Source organism: Pseudochaenichthys georgianus, chromosome 16 (genome assembly GCF_902827115.2).
Source record: "Pseudochaenichthys georgianus chromosome 16, fPseGeo1.2, whole genome shotgun sequence".
Taxonomy (NCBI): domain Eukaryota; kingdom Metazoa; phylum Chordata; class Actinopteri; order Perciformes; family Channichthyidae; genus Pseudochaenichthys; species Pseudochaenichthys georgianus.
Window position 1 is genome coordinate 8,016,767 of NC_047518.2, and position 19,423 is coordinate 8,036,189.

The following is a 19,423-nucleotide window of genomic DNA, read 5'->3' on the forward strand; positions in this document are numbered from 1 at the left end:
ATTACAAATTGCTTTGTATGAAATTGAAATTGTTATCTTGGTGTTAACGGTGGAATAAGAATTCAGGTCCCAGAAAAAGGGTATGTGCATGTTCCATGTGGTGTTCACGTTGAAGAAACACATTGTACAAGTGCATGAACAACTGCGCAACTCAAGTATGAATTCATTCAGAGGAATGGCCAAATAGAAGACTGGTCAAATGTAGCAGGACAATGCCGGGCATAGCATCAGCAAACCAACATATTTCTGAAATATACAACGGGGAATGTAGGTGGGCAAAACCCTTCAAGGGGACATTATATGGTGCTTCAGAGAAATATAATCTGCCCCTGATAAGCTTATTGTCCGTTTTTGTATATCCGTCAGTACGGTTCCCCTCAAGCATCATACCATGTGTGGTACATGGTGATTGGTGGTACTTCCACTGGTGTTTTCTAAGATTGGTGCTGGCAGTCATGTAAGCATCAGTGTTCCCAAACATAATAACATGTTAGTTCATCCAACAATATAATGGAGCAGGTTATAATGGACCATGTACAGTATGAGGGTGAGCTCCATAGCAACAGTGCTCCAGCACACGGTAATTCCTACACAATGTAATCCATCTATTCAGAGCGAGGTAAATAAAGACGGAAAGGATAAATAGACCCAGCAGGCACCTCGCAGGCAGAACTGATAGTCTTTTTACATTCTCAAGGTTTCTTCATTCAATTGACACGTTGCTTGCACTTTTGTTTCCCGCACAAATGCCCCCACCATCACATGTTATGCACTCTGCACTGTGGACATGCCCTGGATTGGAGCACATGGAAGTGGGCAGAAATTGACAACGTCACATGTTTGCTTTGGATTGCTCACAGTGATTTAATTAGTTTGTACACAATACAAGTATCCATAGACTACAATAAAGTAGGGTTCAACTTCCAATTCTTCGAAAGCTGTTTAGAAGCTGCTCGTGTGCTAAAAAACCGCTTCTGACTGAAAATACTTATTTAGCGCATCATGGAGGACCAAAGCTCTCCACTGAAACCCAGAGTTTGAGATGGTATTCAGCGAGTTAATGGAAGCTTCATTTGTGATTCTTAAATCCAGATTTAGCTTCTGGTCTATGTAGACCACAATACTTAAATAAATAAACAATGGCTAAGGTTGTATTCTTGCTGAGGTTGAATAAAGGTCATGATTACAGTTTTCAAATAGCAGACATTAGCTATTGGATTGAGAGAGAGCATGCACTCTGTTGTACACCTCGTCCACATTGCTACTGTTTCCTGCGTACGCACTAAGTGATGGCACAGGAACCAAAAAGTGGACAGCAGGTTAGCCAACATCTTTAGGCAAGATGATTTGGTGCCCAATCAATACGAGCATCCATCACCAAAAGCAATGCTTACCCCTTTTCAGCAGGGTCAGGGTCAGGGTTAGGGTTAGTGTCAGGGTTAGGGTCAGGATTAGGGTCAGGGTCAGGGTTAGGGTTAGGGTCAGGGTTAGGGTCAGGGTCAGGGTTAGGGTCAGGGTTAGGGTCAGGGTTAGGGTCAGGGTTAGGGTTAGGGTCAGGGTTAGGGTCAGTATTAGGTTTAGGGTTAGGGTCAGGATTAGGGTTAGGGTCAGGGTTAGGGTCAGTATTAGGTTTAGGGTCAGGGTTAGGGTCAGGATTAGGGTCAGGGTTAGGTTCAGAGTCAGGATTAGGGTTAGGGTCAGGGTTACAGTATAACAAAAGGTAAGACATTATTGCTGGGTTAGGGTTAGGGTTAGGTACTAACCAGCCCTATGACTCTGATGGTAGAAGTTGGATTAGAGGTGTTTACCACAGTTGGGTACAAAGTAAGTATTGTGGCCATGAAAGACATGCTCCCCTATTAAACACACACCTATATTCCAAAAGAGTACATTCTAGGAATACATGTATGGATGTTTCAAAAAACAATTATACAATACAATTATAATTTACAAAGATTTTGTACAGTTGTGGACTGGGCGGAAACAATTACAACAGCTGATTATGACTCAGAATTGTTCATTTAAAATATTATTAAAAAGCCAATAATTAAGAAAACAATATGTGTGTCCAACCCTAACCTCAGCCTGATTTTAGTCCATACATCCATTTAGAAAATAAGATCCACTATGATGTGCAGTTTGTGCATCTCACAGTCCAGTGCTAATCTTTATCAGGCCAATCTGTGAAATTATCTTTTTGTATTTATTGTGTAAATCAACCATATATTTGTGTTGCATTGCTCCAGACTCCACATCATTGAATACCACCTACGTGTCCATTGTTTTCTAACTGAAAGTGTCAAGTTGAAAAATGTGGTGCTAAGCATCTCTTTATTGTGTTTCACATGCTTGATAGTGCACACCCTGCAATTTGCATTTTATAATTACTTCTGTAACATACAGTAAGAAAGGAGCAAAAATAGCAGCTAGTCATTAATATGAAAGGATGAGCCACACAGCCTCTTATACAGTAGAGCAACTGTTAATAGTTGTATAAAGGATTAACAGACATGTTATTGAATATAGTATGTGTTTGTTTACTGCATTTGCCACAAGATGGGCGTATTGTTAAAGACACTTGTTAAACATTTTAATAAAAGTATTAATACACATTTGATAACTTTACCAACTTTAGACTTCTTTAGGCTTGTCATTTTGATTAATCCATGACTATGACACTTTTATTTTCTTGCCTCAATCATGTTCCCTGTACAATATTTAAGTACATTTCATCATCGCTGCTACACACTCGCATGTTGTCTTTACAGAAGTTTGTGAAATATTCATGTTTGCCTTCGAATCCATAAACAGATAAGAGGATAAATCCAATACATGTCTGTGCACCTACGACAGAGGTTACTCTGGGAACTGTTTGGCATAGTGTATTGTGAAGACTGTAAAGAAAGCTAGCTAACAAAAGTGAAAAACTATTCAAATTGCACTTTTCCTCAGATTTAAACACATCTCTTTCCCAATGGTAATCAATGGGAAAACGTTTTTTGGGCCCAATGACGTTAGACAGATGGAAGTTGTAATCCCACTGTTTGGCCACTACGAAAATGTGCTTGAATGTCCATAACACTTCCTAGGGACTTTGGTTTTACAAACTATAACTGCCTTACAAGAAATAGTAGGTGTCCAAACTTTAAATAAAGTGTCTTGCCACAGATCCATCAGTATCCTTTGGAGAAATTATCATAAGTCTCTCCCAGTACACTCAATTTGTGATCATTCTTCCAGACATCATATCTCCGCCTGGCTCAGGTGACACTATCATCTCTGTAATGTTTATTTACAAGAACATGTCATTAAATATAACAGGATTTTAGGCTATATGCATTTACAAAAGAAATGTATTGACTGGGAGCAAACTGTTCATTTGAACTGAAACCAAAGATCGAGTTTAAATGTTTCTTAGTAGCCTGGACAATAGATGCTGACTGCACAGGCCAGCACCAGATGATCCACCCGCTAACAGTCTCTCACAATTTACAAAATGTTGATTGCATTTTCAAGGAATTATTGCAAAATGAATTGATAAACTGAACATATTTTCTAAATCTGAATGGTTAATTATCACCTACATCCATCCATCCATCTTCTCCCGCTTATCCGTGGTCGGGTCGCGGGGGTAGCAGTTCCAGCAGAGAGCCCCAAACTTTCTTTTCCCTGGCGACATCAACCAGCTCTGACTGGGGGATCCCAAGGCGCTCCCAGGCCAGCGAAGAGATATAATCCCTCCACCTGGTCCTAGGTCTACCCCTTGGTCTCTTCCCAGCTGGACGTGCCTGGAACACCTCCCTAGGGAGGCGCCCAGGTGGCATCCTAACTAGGTGCCCGAACCACCTCAACTGGCTTCTTTCGACGCGAAGGAGGAGCGGCTCAACTCCGAGTCCCTCCCTGATGACCGAACTTCTCACCTTATCTCTAAGGGAGACACCAGCCACCCGGCGGAGGAAACCCATCTCGGCCGCTTGTATCCGCGATCTCGTTCTTTCGGTCATGACCCATCCTTCATGACCATAGGTGAGGGTAGGAACGAAAATGGCCCGGTAGACAGAGAGCTTTGCCTTCCGGGTCAGCTCCCTTTTCGTCACAATGGTGCGGTAAAGCGACTGCAATACCGCTCCCGCTGCTCCGATTCTCCGGCCCATCTCACGCTCCATTGATCCCTCACTCGAGAACAAGACCCCGAGATACTTGAACTCCTTCACTTGGGGTAAGGACTCATTCCCTACTTGGAGTGGACAGTCCATCGGTTTCCTGCTGAGAACCATGGCCTCAGATTTGGAGGTGCTGATCCTCATCCCAGCCGCTTCACACTCGGTTGCGAACCGATCCAGTGAGTGCTGAAGGTCGCAGACCGATGAAGCCATCAGAACCACATCATCTGCAAAAAGCAGTGGTGCAATCCTTAGTCCACCGAACTGCAGACCCCCCCCCCCACGACTACGCCTCGAAATCCGATCCATGTATATTACAAACAGGATTGGTGACAAAGCGCAGCCCTGGCGGAGGCCAACCCTCACCGGAAATGGGTCCGACTTACTGCCGAGGACCCGGACACAGCTCTCGCTTTGGGAGTACAGAGATTGGATGGCCCTGAGTAGAGACCCCCTCACCCCATACTCCCGCAGCACCTCCCACAGTAACTCCCTGGGAACCCGGTCATACGCCTTCTCCAAGTCTACAAAACACATGTAGACCGGATAAGCGTACTCCCAGGCCCCCTCCAGGATCCTTGCGAGAGTAAAAAGCTGATCCGTCGTTCCACGACCAGGACGGAATCCGCATTGTTCCTCCTCAATCTGAGGTTCGACAATCGGCCTGACCCTCCTTTCGAGTACCTTGGAGTAAACTTTCCCGGGGAGGCTGAGTAGTGTGATGCCTCTGTAATTGGCACACACCCTCTGATCCCCCTTTTTGAAAAGGGGGACCACCACCCCGGTCTGCCACTCCTTCGGTACCGTTTCCGACTTCCACGCAACGTTGATGAGACGTGTCAACCATGACAGTCCCTCAACACCCAGAGCCTTCAGCATTTCCGGGCGGATCTCATCCACCCCCGGGGCTTTGCCACTGTGGAGTTGATCACCTACATGACATCGAACCAAAATGTTTTGACAAAAAAACAATTACAGTTAAAATGAGAAACGCTGTGTTTTTCGCTAACCTCCATAAATGCATTTCTATTCTATTTCTCATATCTTGTTAGCAGGCAAGCTTGCCACCCAGACTGCAGGAGTAATCTAAATCTTGCTTTTCTGGGTAAACAACATACAACATGTTGACAGCGTTGGCTTTGAAGGAGCTAAGCTAGCTCCTATAAAGCTACTTCAGCGAGCTAGCTAGTTTCCTCTTCCTAGCCTAAACACATCGTGCACCTCCAAGTATGAAATCCAAATCACTCTTAGCTCGTTGTGGGTAAGATGGCAAACAAGAGGATTTCTCAAACTGTTTTTTTTTATGTACAAAGTTAAGTTTACATTAAGTGCGTATGGTGGCTTTCACATTTTCACGTTATGTTTGGATAGATGGAAATATTAAGCTCTGCTCCGTAACCCCTAGTTTCCACCGGGTCCGTCTGCGGCGCGTTACGGCCGCGTTGCGGCTGCGCCGCGGCGTCCACAAGGATCGCGGCCACTCTAGTCAATGGGTGCTATTCCACCAGACGCACCGCGTTACGGCTCAGAAGCGTCCCAGAAGCGCCTCGCCGCTGGGCTCCGCTAGAAATAGGATTGAAGTCTATTTTACGACGCGACGCAGCCGTAAGGTAATGTTGGGCAGGCAGGAAGTGGAACGTTCAGAGCATATATAGCATATATATACACACGCAAACTCATTTTGCAGACCCTATCTCTCCGTAGTCGTTCAAGTAGGAGGAGAAATGCCAGCGTTCTCCTCCGGTTTACAGGCACTGTGTAAATTATATATATATATATAATAATTATGATGATTTTATCACTAAAATACAGCAACACATCTTTGATTCATGTCGTTTATAACTGGGATATTACAGTTATTATTAACTTTGTCTGTATAAAGTCTGTCCAGGAAATATGCTCAAATCAACTGAAACTGCGAGCCGGCATGCACGACGCTCCGCTTCCGTAATGCTTCTGAAACGCTCGTGAAACGCGCCCGGTAGGGTATGACGTCGGAGGAGGCCGGACCAAAACCGCGTACCCGTAAACCCGTAACGCGCCGCAGACGGACCCGGTGGAAACTAGGGGTAATGCCTGGTATCAAAGGAAGAGCACAGTCAAGGCGAAGGAGACAGATTTTGTTTCCTTCTCAAAAGATGTTTAAAAAATGTTTTAAAAGTTATTCTTTGTCATTTAAGCAAAGTAAGATATTTTAGAGAGCTAATTTCGGACTCCATTATGTTCAACTAAATGTCATGCCTCATTGACCTTCAATGGAGCATTTCTTTGTCATCTCCATGCTGTCAGATTTCCATGATTACCATGGTTGTCCCCTTCCTCCCTCTCCTCCTCCTCTACCTCCTTTTTCTCTTCTCCTCCCCCCCCTCCCTCAGCTCCTCCTCCGCTTCCTTCTCCCCCTCCTCCTCCTCCCGCTCCTCCTTCTGCTGCTGCTTTTTCCTCTCTTCCTGCCTGCTGCTGAGGCTGCTGCAGACTAACCTGGCTCTTGGGGTGCGGGGACCGCCAGCTGTGTGTGAGGAACCCATCTCATCAATCCAGCACAAACACACACAAACATGCCTGCATGCATTTAGATGCACACACACATGCACGAGTAGAGATGTCTGTGCACAGAGGAAGAGTCTGCAGGTATTTGGCAAGTTTGTGTACGTTTTCAAAGATTTCTTAGAGGCAGAAACATATACAGTATAGCTGTAACCTCCTGGACGCGATAGCTTTGTCTCATATCAGCGCTAAAACAGACCAATGGGACTGTCCATCTCCAAAGGCAGGCGACCAAGTAATGCAGCCTTCATTCACTAAAATCTAGAAGATCCTCTGTGTATCTTTGGCCAGACAAGTATGTCAATAATGGACAATTCTTCAAACCATTTTCTTTCACTATTAATGCCATTATTCAACAATTCAAGCTTTCTATCATCTCTGCAAAACAAAGCTAAGGTATGGTTAATATTAAAGAAAGATTATGGTTTGTAGAAAGTTAATCACAGGTACATGTCAGGAAGCAAAAGCAAAGCGAGACATGCTACACCATCAAAGACAAACCAACAGTGCCGCCTTGGGGGTACTTTGGATCGCCTCACGCCGCCCGCATCAGGGCCAACAGGTTGTACTTAAATACATGACAAAGACTCCAGCCATCGGCAGCCAGCAAGTAGGTTTTGCGTCTGTCTGGTAGCAAATAACTCAACACGGTTTAGTTGAATACTTGTTCTGATCCATTGTGGTCAGCTTTGACTTAATGCAGTCTGTTATTTCTGTAAGCAGACTGCTTATAGCAGGCATCCTCAAAGTACGGACTCTGGTCCGGATCCGGACCGAACCACAACTGTCTCTGGACTCTGAGCAAATGATACTTTTCATATGTATTATCTGTGTTATCTGTGTTATCGGCGAGACATCGCCACAATGCAACGAGTCAAAATGATCTGCCATGTCCATAGACTGCAAACAGCGCTCTGCATGTCCTGTTCCACTGTCTGTGTGTGTCTGTCAACGCATTGGTCCAATCACATTCAGCTTCCCGTCAGCGTTTCCCCCCCAAACAATCTGCGAATCAGAGGCACAAGTCTTTGCGGAATGCGGGTGGGAAAAATGTGTGTCTCGTCTCTTTCAACCTGTCTGAGTCAGAGCGAGGTGGACACACCCCCTTGTGTGCCCCCTTGCAAGACATTTATAAAGCAATAATGGGAATGCTGAATGAAAGAGAGTGCAGCTGCCTTTATTCATAACTGTGCAGCTCTTACACTGCGACTCTGAGGGACCAAGCACAGACACAATAACAATGAAAACTGCTGCATACAGAGACTTTTTGTTTTTACAACCTCGTGTTAAGAATCTTGTTACAATTGTTTAAAAGTTTGAATGACCGTAATAAACGGACATTTGTCTTATTGAAACATTTATTTTGGACCTTTAAGATTTGTATTTGAGTACCCCTGGCTTATAGGTATAGCAGACGATGTTATTCTTCTGTCATATCGATCCGCAGAAAGACGTCTGGTAAGTTAAATAACAGCTGTGGTCCATTAGTTGTTAGTCCCTTAATGGTCAGAAGGCTTAAATCACTCTGTGAATGCAACATTTACAAATTCCATCTTACATGACTAGTTTATTTTCTGCTCACCCTGTCGAGGTTTATTTCGCAGTACTGATCAACTCGCTGTAGATTCTGCTTGCATAACAGCAGATGGTGGTAGGTAGTACTTCAAAATGGAAATTCAGAAACGTAGGGCTGTGGCTCAACAGGCTGTTGTTATTTCTACATCAAACCTTCTCACCACAACCCTAACCCTAACGCTTTGGCGTGAATTCAACATGCTAAATCTATTAAAGATGCTAAAGAAGCCAACAAATGTCGATTTTGGAAATGGTGCAGGACACAAAGTAAGTAAGGCAACCAACGCTCATGGCCAGCCGACCGTTGGCCTGGTGGTCGGAGTCGGGCTTCTCTACATGTTGGACAGACACTCCCTGACTTGGCATTTGATGTTGGATTTGTGTGTAAGTCATGAAGTGCTGGTCTTCCGAAGGACATGTAATTTCCCTCGGTGGCATCATTAAAGATTTATGCCGACACAGAGTAAATGTAGGATTACAGCACCGCGCCCAATCCCATCTGATCACAGCTTCACAACTGTTCCTTCTCCATTCAAACTAACCAGAGCCCTTTAGTTGACTCTCACAGGTGAGACGTCCTATATGCTGGATTTAGAAAAGACATGTTCCAGATTACAATTAACCTTCTAAACAGGACTTCCATAAATGACCTTTGTCTGATTACCTTTGGATTGTTGCAGCTATAAAAGACATATAGAATGAGATGACACCAACTGGTACCCGGTAATGTCTTCATGATACACAGTTTAATTAACTATTATTTAAGTGTAAGAGATCAGGCCTGTGTAAATAATGGCATCGACTAAATGCACCTTTTTCTTTCGATGACTGCTCTCAGCATTAGATTTACGACCCTTCCGTTGTCCTCAAAGCAGGCAGGCCCCTTCCTCTGAGCGATCCCATATTGCTGTGGTTGAGCATCATAAACTCTGTATTCCAATGACCCTAAGCAGCGGCCATCAATCCAGGCTGCCAGCAGCAGGCAGCCGTGATGGCAGTGTGTCGACTGAGTGCCAGCGGAGTGGACCAGTGTTCCCCAAAGCCTGCAGCTACACAGCTTTTACTGGTAAAAGAAAAACTGCAATGCCATTTAATTTTAAAGGGGGGAATCAATATTATGAAAAGCCAGCATGTTGGGGTTTAGATTATCAGCAGTCACACTGTGACAAACATTTGTAGGCATTTCTTGTGTTGGCTGCAGGGCATAACATACAGTAGTAGTAGCACTATATAGAAGATGCCTGCACACCACAGAGATGGAGGTTTGATATGAGGTTTTACAAAAGGCAACTTAAAGGAGCTGAATGGAGCATTTGAACATCAACAAAAGATTGTTGGACCTAAATGTGATAATTATTGTACAAATTAAACAATAACCCCTATGTAACACCCCAATGTTACTCTTAATGTTCCAATGAACTTTATCTTAAAAAGGGTTTGACTGACTAAGTGTAATTAAAAATAAATGTCCATGCATTGTTAACTCCAGAAAGAAAATCCACAAAACGATTTGATTATGGCTTATTTTAAATCTCATCTATCAGTTTTTTAAGCAGCAGCAGGCAAACAATAAACCTAATGTACGCCGTAATCTAGCGACTAGACGGTGAACATTTAGCAGTTAAAGATACAGTTATTTGTATCGAAGGGTTGATGGAAATCAAAGCAAGGCTGAGAAAGAGACGAATATGTATTTTGGAATGGAAATTGATGTCTGAGAGACATGTTCGGATGTGTGTGATTCCCAAGCAGATTGGGATGTAGCTTCAGAGTAGCAACAGGCTGAACCTGCACCCTCACCGCATATGAGGTTCACAGAGACCTACATGTTTGTCTTGACTGATATTTCTTGTCATAATCAAAAGGTCAAGTTGATGTAAAATGGCCGACAACATTTAACTTGTGGCATGTGAGTTGTCATTGGTTGCTAAAAAACATAGATGAATACAGCTTCAGCCTTGATTTATTCAAATAGGTTGTCTTAACAAAACATATTGTGGTAAACGTTATATAAAATACTGCCTTTATGTCACACCAGTTACATTGTTACTGCAATTGTCCTTTCTGCATGTAGTGGAGCTACGAGTGAACTGCGAGCGCCGGAGCCTCGCAGCAAGCGAAACTGCGGCACGCCTAATTGGGGTGCATTTGCGATTCAGATGAGGCTCCCTCCGCAAAATGAGGACCCACGCAGTCTGCGTGACCTGCGTGTAGGGAGGGGCGGGCCTGATAGTGGGTACATTTAATTTGTTTTGGTTTATACTATCAGCTAGATTTACCATGTGCAAAACTTTGGTGAATCGTAGCAGAATAAAATCCATTCTACTTTTCACTTGGTTAGCAGCATGTTGATTGGTGCAACTAAAGCACCAGTAGTCAGGAGGTTTACAGCTAGGGAGATGATAGACAGCAAGAGGAAGCTATAGATTTAAAACTCCGCCCAATGTTGCCAAATCTCTTCCAAATAAAGCAACAAACACTTGCTACAAAGTTGCTAAATCTAGTGAAAAAGTTGGCAACACTGACTTCATCTTCCCTCAGAAGCAATGTCTGCTGGCTGCGGTTAGTTTTCACATATGTTAAGGTAGCTAGTGGAAGTGTAAGACTGTCCTGGCAGAGTGTGTGCAGATAGGCATCAGGTCAGTTGACAGGCATGTTGTAAAATAATTTCATTTGAGTGGAATGAAAGGATTTAATGGATTCAGATTTTTATTTTATTTTCTTGCCAGACCATTTTTTTCATGTATTGCTTTATGGATTTAAAGAGTATTTGTAATAATAATAATAATAATAAATTGTATTTCTATAGCGCTTTTCTTGAACCCAAAGACGCTTAATACCCACGATAGCTTCAACTGTAAGTGTACTATTGTCTTAGAATCAATGTGGTATAGATTTCCTGATGTTAAAATGCGTTATCACCTCTGAATCAATTGCAAAAAAGTGTAAATGTTCTACTGCATTTCCACTCTGGCTTTATCCATGAATGTCACCATCAATAGTCAGAGGAAGTTTAATTGGAGAGATAGGGCTGGCCTTTAGGTAAGTCCCTGAATTAGCCTCTGAGGGATTAGTATACACACTGGAAGACCTCACAACCAACCACATCCACTGTGTCTGCTTCTAATGTGTATGTTACTATAATAAAGATAAGTATACACTGGGCCCAAGTACTAATCATGGCTTTCAAATAAAACTAAACACTTTGTTAGCTACATTAAGCAGCTTTTAACTGGAAACACACACACACACACACACACACACACACACACACACACACACACACACACACACACACACACACACACACACACACACACACACACACACATACCATGTATACATCACTTCAGGGGACATTACATTGACTTACATGCATTTCCTAGAGACTTATCCTAACCTTAACCTTAACCAACACATGCCTAACCCTAACCCTTACCCTTAACCTAACCCTAACCTAACCCAGTCTTCACCCTAAAATTAATGATCCCCCTTATGGGGACCTCCAATGTGTCCCCATAAGGGAGGTGAGTCCCCACACGTGACTATGTAAACAGATGTAGGTCCCCACAAGTATAGCAATGCTAGTCCACACACACACACACACACGCACGCACGCACGCACGCACGCACGCACGCACGCACGCACGCACGCGCACGCACGCACGCACGCACACACACACACACACACACACACACACACACACACACACACACACACACACACACACACACACACACACACACACACACACACACACACACACACAGTGTCTCCCCTCGCAGGAGCAGGACAGTTCCGTAAGCAGGTGCTGATGGTGTGTCACTCAGTGTGCCACAGTAGCTTGTGAGAAAGGAGCAGACAATGTGAAGAAACAGCCGTTTAATTGAGCATGCAGCGACAAGGATATTCAGTCTGATGAAATACAATGTGCATCAATAAGTGATGGTGTTCTACGGGCCTGTAAAAGCCACCAGGCTCACTGAGAGTGTGTTTACGCACATGTGGAGATGCCTGCCGGGGTTGCGTCTGTGCATAGATTGAGTTCAGCTGGCGTCTCGTGTTCCTGAGTGGATATTTACGTGAGTCACTACCCCACAAAGAGCACGTTCTGCTAACCCTGCTTTATGATGAAAAAGGTTAAGGTACTTAACATGATCGGCTAAAACTGTCATGTCTTACTTTCAGACCTAAAATCATTAATGCAGCCTTCAAAGCAAATCAAGCAAAACCAGGTAATGTAATACACACCGGGCCTGATGGGATAATAACTCATGCCAAAAGAACTAATGTCCGCCCAGGTCCATGTCCAAACATTCACACCATGAAGCAATTGTGTACTGTTAACATATATTTTTAAATGTATTCTTACACACAAAACTACTTCAACAAACCAACATTTTAAACACACAATCAGCTAAGTGTCTTTAGCTTCCAGCATAAGCAAATTGCGCTTCCATAATGGAGTAAATATTCATTAATACAAAAATCTGCATAGTTTTAAACACAAACCATGTCCCTTTTTTATATATTCATTTATTTTCACTTTACCAATATCAAGCTGAATTTCCCTCCAGGGTTTTCCCAATGTAATGATCCGCTCTGTGTCTTGCTCTCATTATCTCCCCGGTGCTGCTTTTGTTTTTCACGCTGCTCAGCCGCACACGCTCTGCACTGAACCTTTGCTACGGGATAGGACTCACCACCAGTTTAAAAGTAGACTTGCTGACATCAGACAGTTCTGTGTAACGTCTGTGCTTTATTTACACATTTCATTTTGCTTTATTTACACGGTCATAGTGTCACAGTCTCGACCGACCGTCTGGCCAGGGAGTATAGAACATATTCTTGTAAAACACATTGTCAGACACAATTCATCAGACCGTTATTCGATCACCACATCCCGCTCAGAAAGCATGTTGAAGATGTGTCTCATGTTCATGTTCCTGGAGAGATTTGAGATCTCACAGTCTGAACATCACAGCTGCAACATTCCATTTGAGAATCTGATTCTCTTGAACGGGTTGCACGGAATATGGAAACATTAGTCATTCAATTATATATGAATCTCTGAAATGACTACGTATTCATTGCCAGTCAGGCTGTATGGTGAAATGTGTCCAGATGTTGGGTGATAATCGCAGAACGTGAATAAAGCTGCACTCGGCAGTATTTACATTTAAATCTGTATTCACATGTATACGTATGATGAAGTGATAAGTGTGTGTGTTATCCCCACTGGAGATGTAGCTAATTCTCCCTGAAGTGATGCATTACTCAGTTACTCAACACTAGAGAATAACAGTTGATGCATAATTCTGATTGGTATGTATCAACTGGTTTACTTGCCAGCTTTATCAACTTTAATCCATGGCTAATTATCCAGTGGAATTGTCTTTTGCTTCACATTACAATAGGTCGTTTTACAGATTGTGTTTTAAAATGTTAAAATGACAGCATTGAAGGTCTATGTAGGAAAGAGATCCGGGTGGATGGATGAAAGGATATTAAATAGTACGCATTGCTTCTGGAAATTAAATGTTGTGATCATTTCCAGTCATTACTGCACTTCCAAACGGCAGTATCACAGCAAAGAGCATCAGTCGGTCGACTTTGCTGCATTCCTGTGGGGTTTTCTTTTACTTTTGGAAACTATCTGTGTCCACACGACAAGACATGATGACACAGAGATGCACTTTCAGGACAGCACTGTCACACAATGAAAAGAGGAACCTTGTCCGTCCGCCAGGTGTGTATGCATTGATATTCAGTAGTTTCTGATAGGTCACATACTAAGCTGTACCAATCAATCCTACACTGGGGTTCCAGCCCTGGTCAGTTTGCTCTTTTAAACAAGAGGGTAGGAGGGAAGTGAAGGTGTGAAGGTTTGAGAAGGTAACATGTCCTGCTTTGCCTTGATGAAAAAAGGCTCCACTCTAATCATCACTATGTCTGCGGCTCTTGCCGAGTGGTCCTGTGTGCAGACAAGAACCCCGTGTTCATTGGAACACACTGACATTTCAAAATGAGCGGTAGGAATGTGCATTTCTGAGTCTAGAGTTTACGTCCAATTACAAAACCTGCATTGTTTGCTATTTTCTACCTGCAACCAGGACTTTCTATAAACTTTATATTTGCGATAGCTGCATTTTTTTCATGTGGGTTGCTATTTGCCTTTAGTATAGGAATAAATTATCTTAAAAATCTTCGCATTACACGTTTACTACAAATAAGCTAATTGCTAATGTCAATGTTATTATGCTTACAATGACAATGCTTAGCAGGTACATTGTATACCACGTTCAATATCTTCTTTGTCCATGTTACATTAGCTCATTAGCACTCAGCATGAAGTATTTCAGTACATGTTATTTAGCTGAGGCTTTTATCCATGGAAACGTACAATAAGTGCAATGAACAATGAAACATACAGCTTTAAAGTAGCAAGAATCTAAACCATATTCAATTCTACATACAGAAACGAGACATCTGTTTGTATTGGCCTTGGTGCAGTGGTGACAGGTGGGTTTTCAGTCTCCAACGTAAGACGGGTAGACCTACAGGTGCATTCTTGTTGAGTCCTGGGTCCCACTCGCAGTGAGGTGATTGGCCAGTGCAGAGCTAAGTGCACATTCTGGAGTGCTTGGTTTAGCCATGTCTTGGATGTAGAAAGGACCTGATCCATGGTAGGCCAATTCCAGTGTATTGATGCGGAGTCATGCAGCAACTGGTCGCCAGTGAAGGGAGCTGAGGAGCAGTGGAGTGTGGGAGAACTTAGGAAGGTTGAAGACCAGGAGGGCTGCAGCATTCTGGATAAGCTCAGACCAGCCAGGAGGGAGTTTCAGTACTCAAGGTGCGAGTTTATAAGAGCCTGAACCTGTGACTCTTTCTGGGTCAGAAGGGGCCGTATTCTCCTGATGGTGTGTGGCGCAGTGGACTGTGCGTTGGTGTTCGTATCAGGGGGTCACAGGTTCAAACCCCACTGCAGTCAGCATGTCGTTGTGTCCCTGAGACACTTCCCCCCAAATTGCTCGTGTGGGGATTGCCCACAGTATTGAGTATGTAAGTCGCTTTGGATAAAAGCGTCTAACAAGTGACATGTCATGTAATGTTGAAGATTCTATATCTTCTAGGGGTGTTGAAAATAATCGTTTCTACGATGCATTGCGATGCGGACGTGGACGATTCGGTCTCGATGCAGTGACGGAAGATAATCGGTTATAGAGTAGTAACGTTGCTTCCTGATTTTCCGGCCGCGGCTTTACTATAACGTTTTTTCTGTCACTTTAATATCAAATCGGTCGGTGACGCAGAGATCAGGGAACAGACGTGACAGCGGCACAGCAACACCGAACACCGAGCAGTCTGCTTTATCCACCAACACAAGAACACCAGTCCAGAACCCACAGCAGAAGGACCCGCTCTGAATCACTCCGTGTCGCTGCGGCTCAGAGACACAGACAGGGATTTATGTTTTTCAAATATAATCGCGTTACAATCATGTCAGGTTTTTGGTGGATTTAATTAAGTCTTGGATTGCAGAGTATGAATGTCCTCTAGCAATTTTCAGACGATATATACGTGTGTAAAGTTTGTGAAGGCAGGAGGAAAAAAGCTTCCGCGATCACCGTCTCCTCCGTTCCTCCAAGCCCCGCCCCCTCCCTGAAAATAATGAGTGACATGCTGATAGTGACCCGATAGAAACTTTATTATTCACTTAATCACTGAGATATAATGAAGCTAATTTAATCTCATACATTCATGGGATTCATGTAACAGTAAGACAGAGAATGTAAGTGTGAACCCACATGCAGTATTTTAGTTTGTATATGCTGTTGTGAATACTCCTGTTGTCTGCTGCGTTCAGACTCGAGTCCTGTGTGCGATGCCACATTCAGGACATTCAGTGTCCTTTCTTTAACAGAAGACCGTGGCTAGAAGCTGCAGCTCGACTGCAGAAGCATTAGCTTTTTGTTTTTGAGGATGGAACAACTTCACACACGGAGGCTAGACCTATACAATTCATTTATTATGGTTTATAAATGAATGTCAAGACATTTATGTTATTGATTTCTGAAGCACTTTCTAAATAATAAAAAGAGAGTTCATATGTATTTACTGCATGTATGCATTGATGAAAAATAAGCCATGTGCAGTAATATAGAAAATTGAGGATGCAACGCATTGGTATGAATCGTGATGCACCGTGATATCGAACCGAATCGAATCGTTGACAGGATAATCGTAATCGAATCGTGAGACCAATGAAGATGCACAGCCCTAATATCTTCATGTGTGGGATGTGATTGTTGTTGGCAGAGAGCAACAGTTTGTCGTCCACCAGTAAAGTTGAGGCTAATAGGAATAGTTTTTCACGTACTTGGTCACAAACCAAAGAAAATGAACCAAAACAAAAGTCCTGATCTGATGATGGTGCCATACCTAAATGTATATAGCTAGCATGGCTAAAGACTCATTGAAGGCAATTTTGCTGAACTTTCCAATATTGACGCTGAGTTCTGAGATAAAAGAAACAACCTCACATTGTTCTGATACTGTGGAAAGATATTATGGGACACATTGGCTATTGCTAATGTGTACCAGATAGTAGCCGCCCAAAGAATATGAAACACATAAACATTCAAAATACTACTGACATGTATTAAACATTACAGATTGTCCAATGTCCAACAAGTACAACATGTGATGTTGGAATGAAGAAAATCTTGCAATATGTCACACACTGTATGCATCAAAAGCCTTGCATGTGCAGCAATAACCACAGATGCACTACTGATGTATTCTGACACTATTGTGGAGTAATTCCTTCACACCTTCCACTCTACTACACAGCCTATGGACCTGCACCTCCCTCCATCATTCCTCTTACCATGTTCCCATCCAGCATTCCCTCCATTCCCAGCCTGATACACATTTTCCCCTGTGGCAGTTCTAAGCTGCAATGGGGGGGGGGGGGGGGGCTACAAAACGAGGCTGCCCTCAGGGAGAACAGGCCTGTTCACTTGCCCATAATATTTGGACCGGGGAAGCAGCCTGAAACCCATTCTGTTCTCCTTTTTCATACGCAGAGGTCCTTCTGCAGTGCGATGGTGGACGAGCTGCGGGTTTCCCTCAAGTGCCAGCGCCGGCTCAAACACAAGCCCCAGCCCCCTGCCATGGTGAAAACAGAGGAGGTCATCAACATGCACACCTTCAACGACCGCAGACTCCCAGGGAAAGAGACCATGGCCTAAAATGGGATCCTCAATCAGTTTATCACCCTCTCTCCTGCAGCGAGGAGGTTTGCAGAGACACTGGGGTAAAGGGTGGGGGTAAATGGTAAGGGGGGGTTTTAATGGTGGACAGTTGGGTTATTCCGGAGGTGCTTGCTTGAGTATATTGACAACATGTTTCTTTATAAATAGCTACGGACAAGAGATTTAACAATATTTCCTGTGGAAATAACTTGAACCTGGGTGAAATGTCAGCGAGTTACCTCAGTACTCTTACAGGTGCCAGGATTGTTGAAACCCAGGAGTCAGAGAGAGACGGTATGGATATCAATTTAAGCTGGGACAAAGCTGGTCCCCTAAAAAAGGAAAACAATCGGACCTATCTTATTTAGCTGCTGCTCAGTCAGTCTTTCGCTAAAGAGGCTGGTGGAGCAGCATTTAGAGCATCTCAGAGGTTATGAGTTTATAAAAGATGCTTACTGGGAGATTAAGGAGAAATGTTTGTACAGGATTGTTTATTTTCAAAAGTTCAGCTCGCTAGAATTAAACCCGAAGCCCTGAAGATGAAGGCGGACTGCAGCGTAATGTACAGAGAAGCACTGCGCAGTCACATATGATATTGATCGACTTCAAAACGGATATACTGTATATCATCTATCAGGCAATAAGTGATATCATTTATTTGTGTTTCAGAGTACTAACCCGTTGAGTCTTTAATGTAGGGGAGGGGAGGGGAGGGGGGGTTGTATAGGGAGGTTCAAGCAGAGGATGGAGTAGAGGCAATATAGTGAGCTGCCGATGTATCAGTAGTCACGTAAAAACGATCCTATGGAGGAACACACTCTTCATGTTAATAAGGAGGAGCCGTGGAATGGGGTGGGCACGACTCACCAAGTCTAAATTCATAGCAATCAAAACAAAAAAACACAAACTCTATTTATTCAAAGTATTTATTGTTTTATTTATGAGACTCCTTATTTATTATCTCCACGGACTGGATTGTCACTACTGCCGTGAACACACCTCACGTTACCTCTGTATGGGTACACACCGTTTCCTACCATTTGCTCTGTGTCAAGTCTTCACTTTCATTTTGTACCCCTGTGGCTTTGATTTCGTTCTTTGGCAGTAAAGCTCCATATTTACTTGTGCAAATGCAATTTCTATGAAAACGTGTTTTTGTACGAAGAGAATCAACATTTTGTAATGATTTTTATCAAAACAAACGCACCATGACGAGTGTAATCAAACGCAGAGAGGGGGGGGGGTCCTTCAGGCCGGGAGTTCAGGAGGCTCTCCTCGACACTAGACAGAGCCAACACACACACACACACACACACACACACACACACACACACAACACACACACACACACCACACACACACACACACCACACACACACACACACACACACACACACACACACACACACACCACAGAGAGTGCACACATCCTCCATGGAGCAGATTCACACCAATTAGTTATTTTAGTGCGAGAGTTCTGGGAAGCATCAGTGACATGTTGTTTTGCAGAAGAAGAAAACAGAAAGTATTTTTATCATGTAAAGGAATCATATTTAAAGAAAGATATTTTTACTTCACATGAAAGAAGTGCAATGATTTGCTGGTTAGAGCAAATACTTAGTGTACACACACGGAGAGGGAGGAAGACTGCTGATGATGCTTATGGTTATCTACACCCCCAATTACTGATAGACTGCTAGAATCCAGTGCTGAGCAATTGTGTGTAAATGGTTTTCAAATGGAAAAATATGTATTTAAAAAATAAAATTAATAAAGAACACTTAACTAATTTTGAACTTGTTGTGAAAACAAAACGGAGTGCACACAGTTTACCCTTTGAAGTTGATGCACACATTTAAAGAAAATAAAAGAGTATTCACAAG

General features: G+C 43.2%; 1 protein-coding gene across 4 annotated transcripts in view; it reads left to right on the forward strand.

Annotated features, from left to right (window-relative positions):
- The window catches only part of grik2 (glutamate receptor, ionotropic, kainate 2), a 309,207-nt gene extending 290,370 nt beyond the window's left edge, over positions 1-18,837 (forward strand). For 2 of the 4 annotated variants that reach the window (XM_034101861.2, XM_071205800.1), the window contains one exon: positions 17,373-18,837. In XM_034101861.2, coding sequence (XP_033957752.1) covers positions 17,373-17,626 — 254 coding nt within the window. In that variant the 3' untranslated portion in view covers positions 17,627-18,837. Of the gene's footprint in view, positions 1-6,538; positions 6,676-17,372 lie in introns of all 4 variants that reach the window. The other 2 variants (XR_011644593.1, XM_034101862.1) reach the window with 2 other exon arrangements.
- Positions 18,838-19,423: the final 586 nt, after the last annotated feature.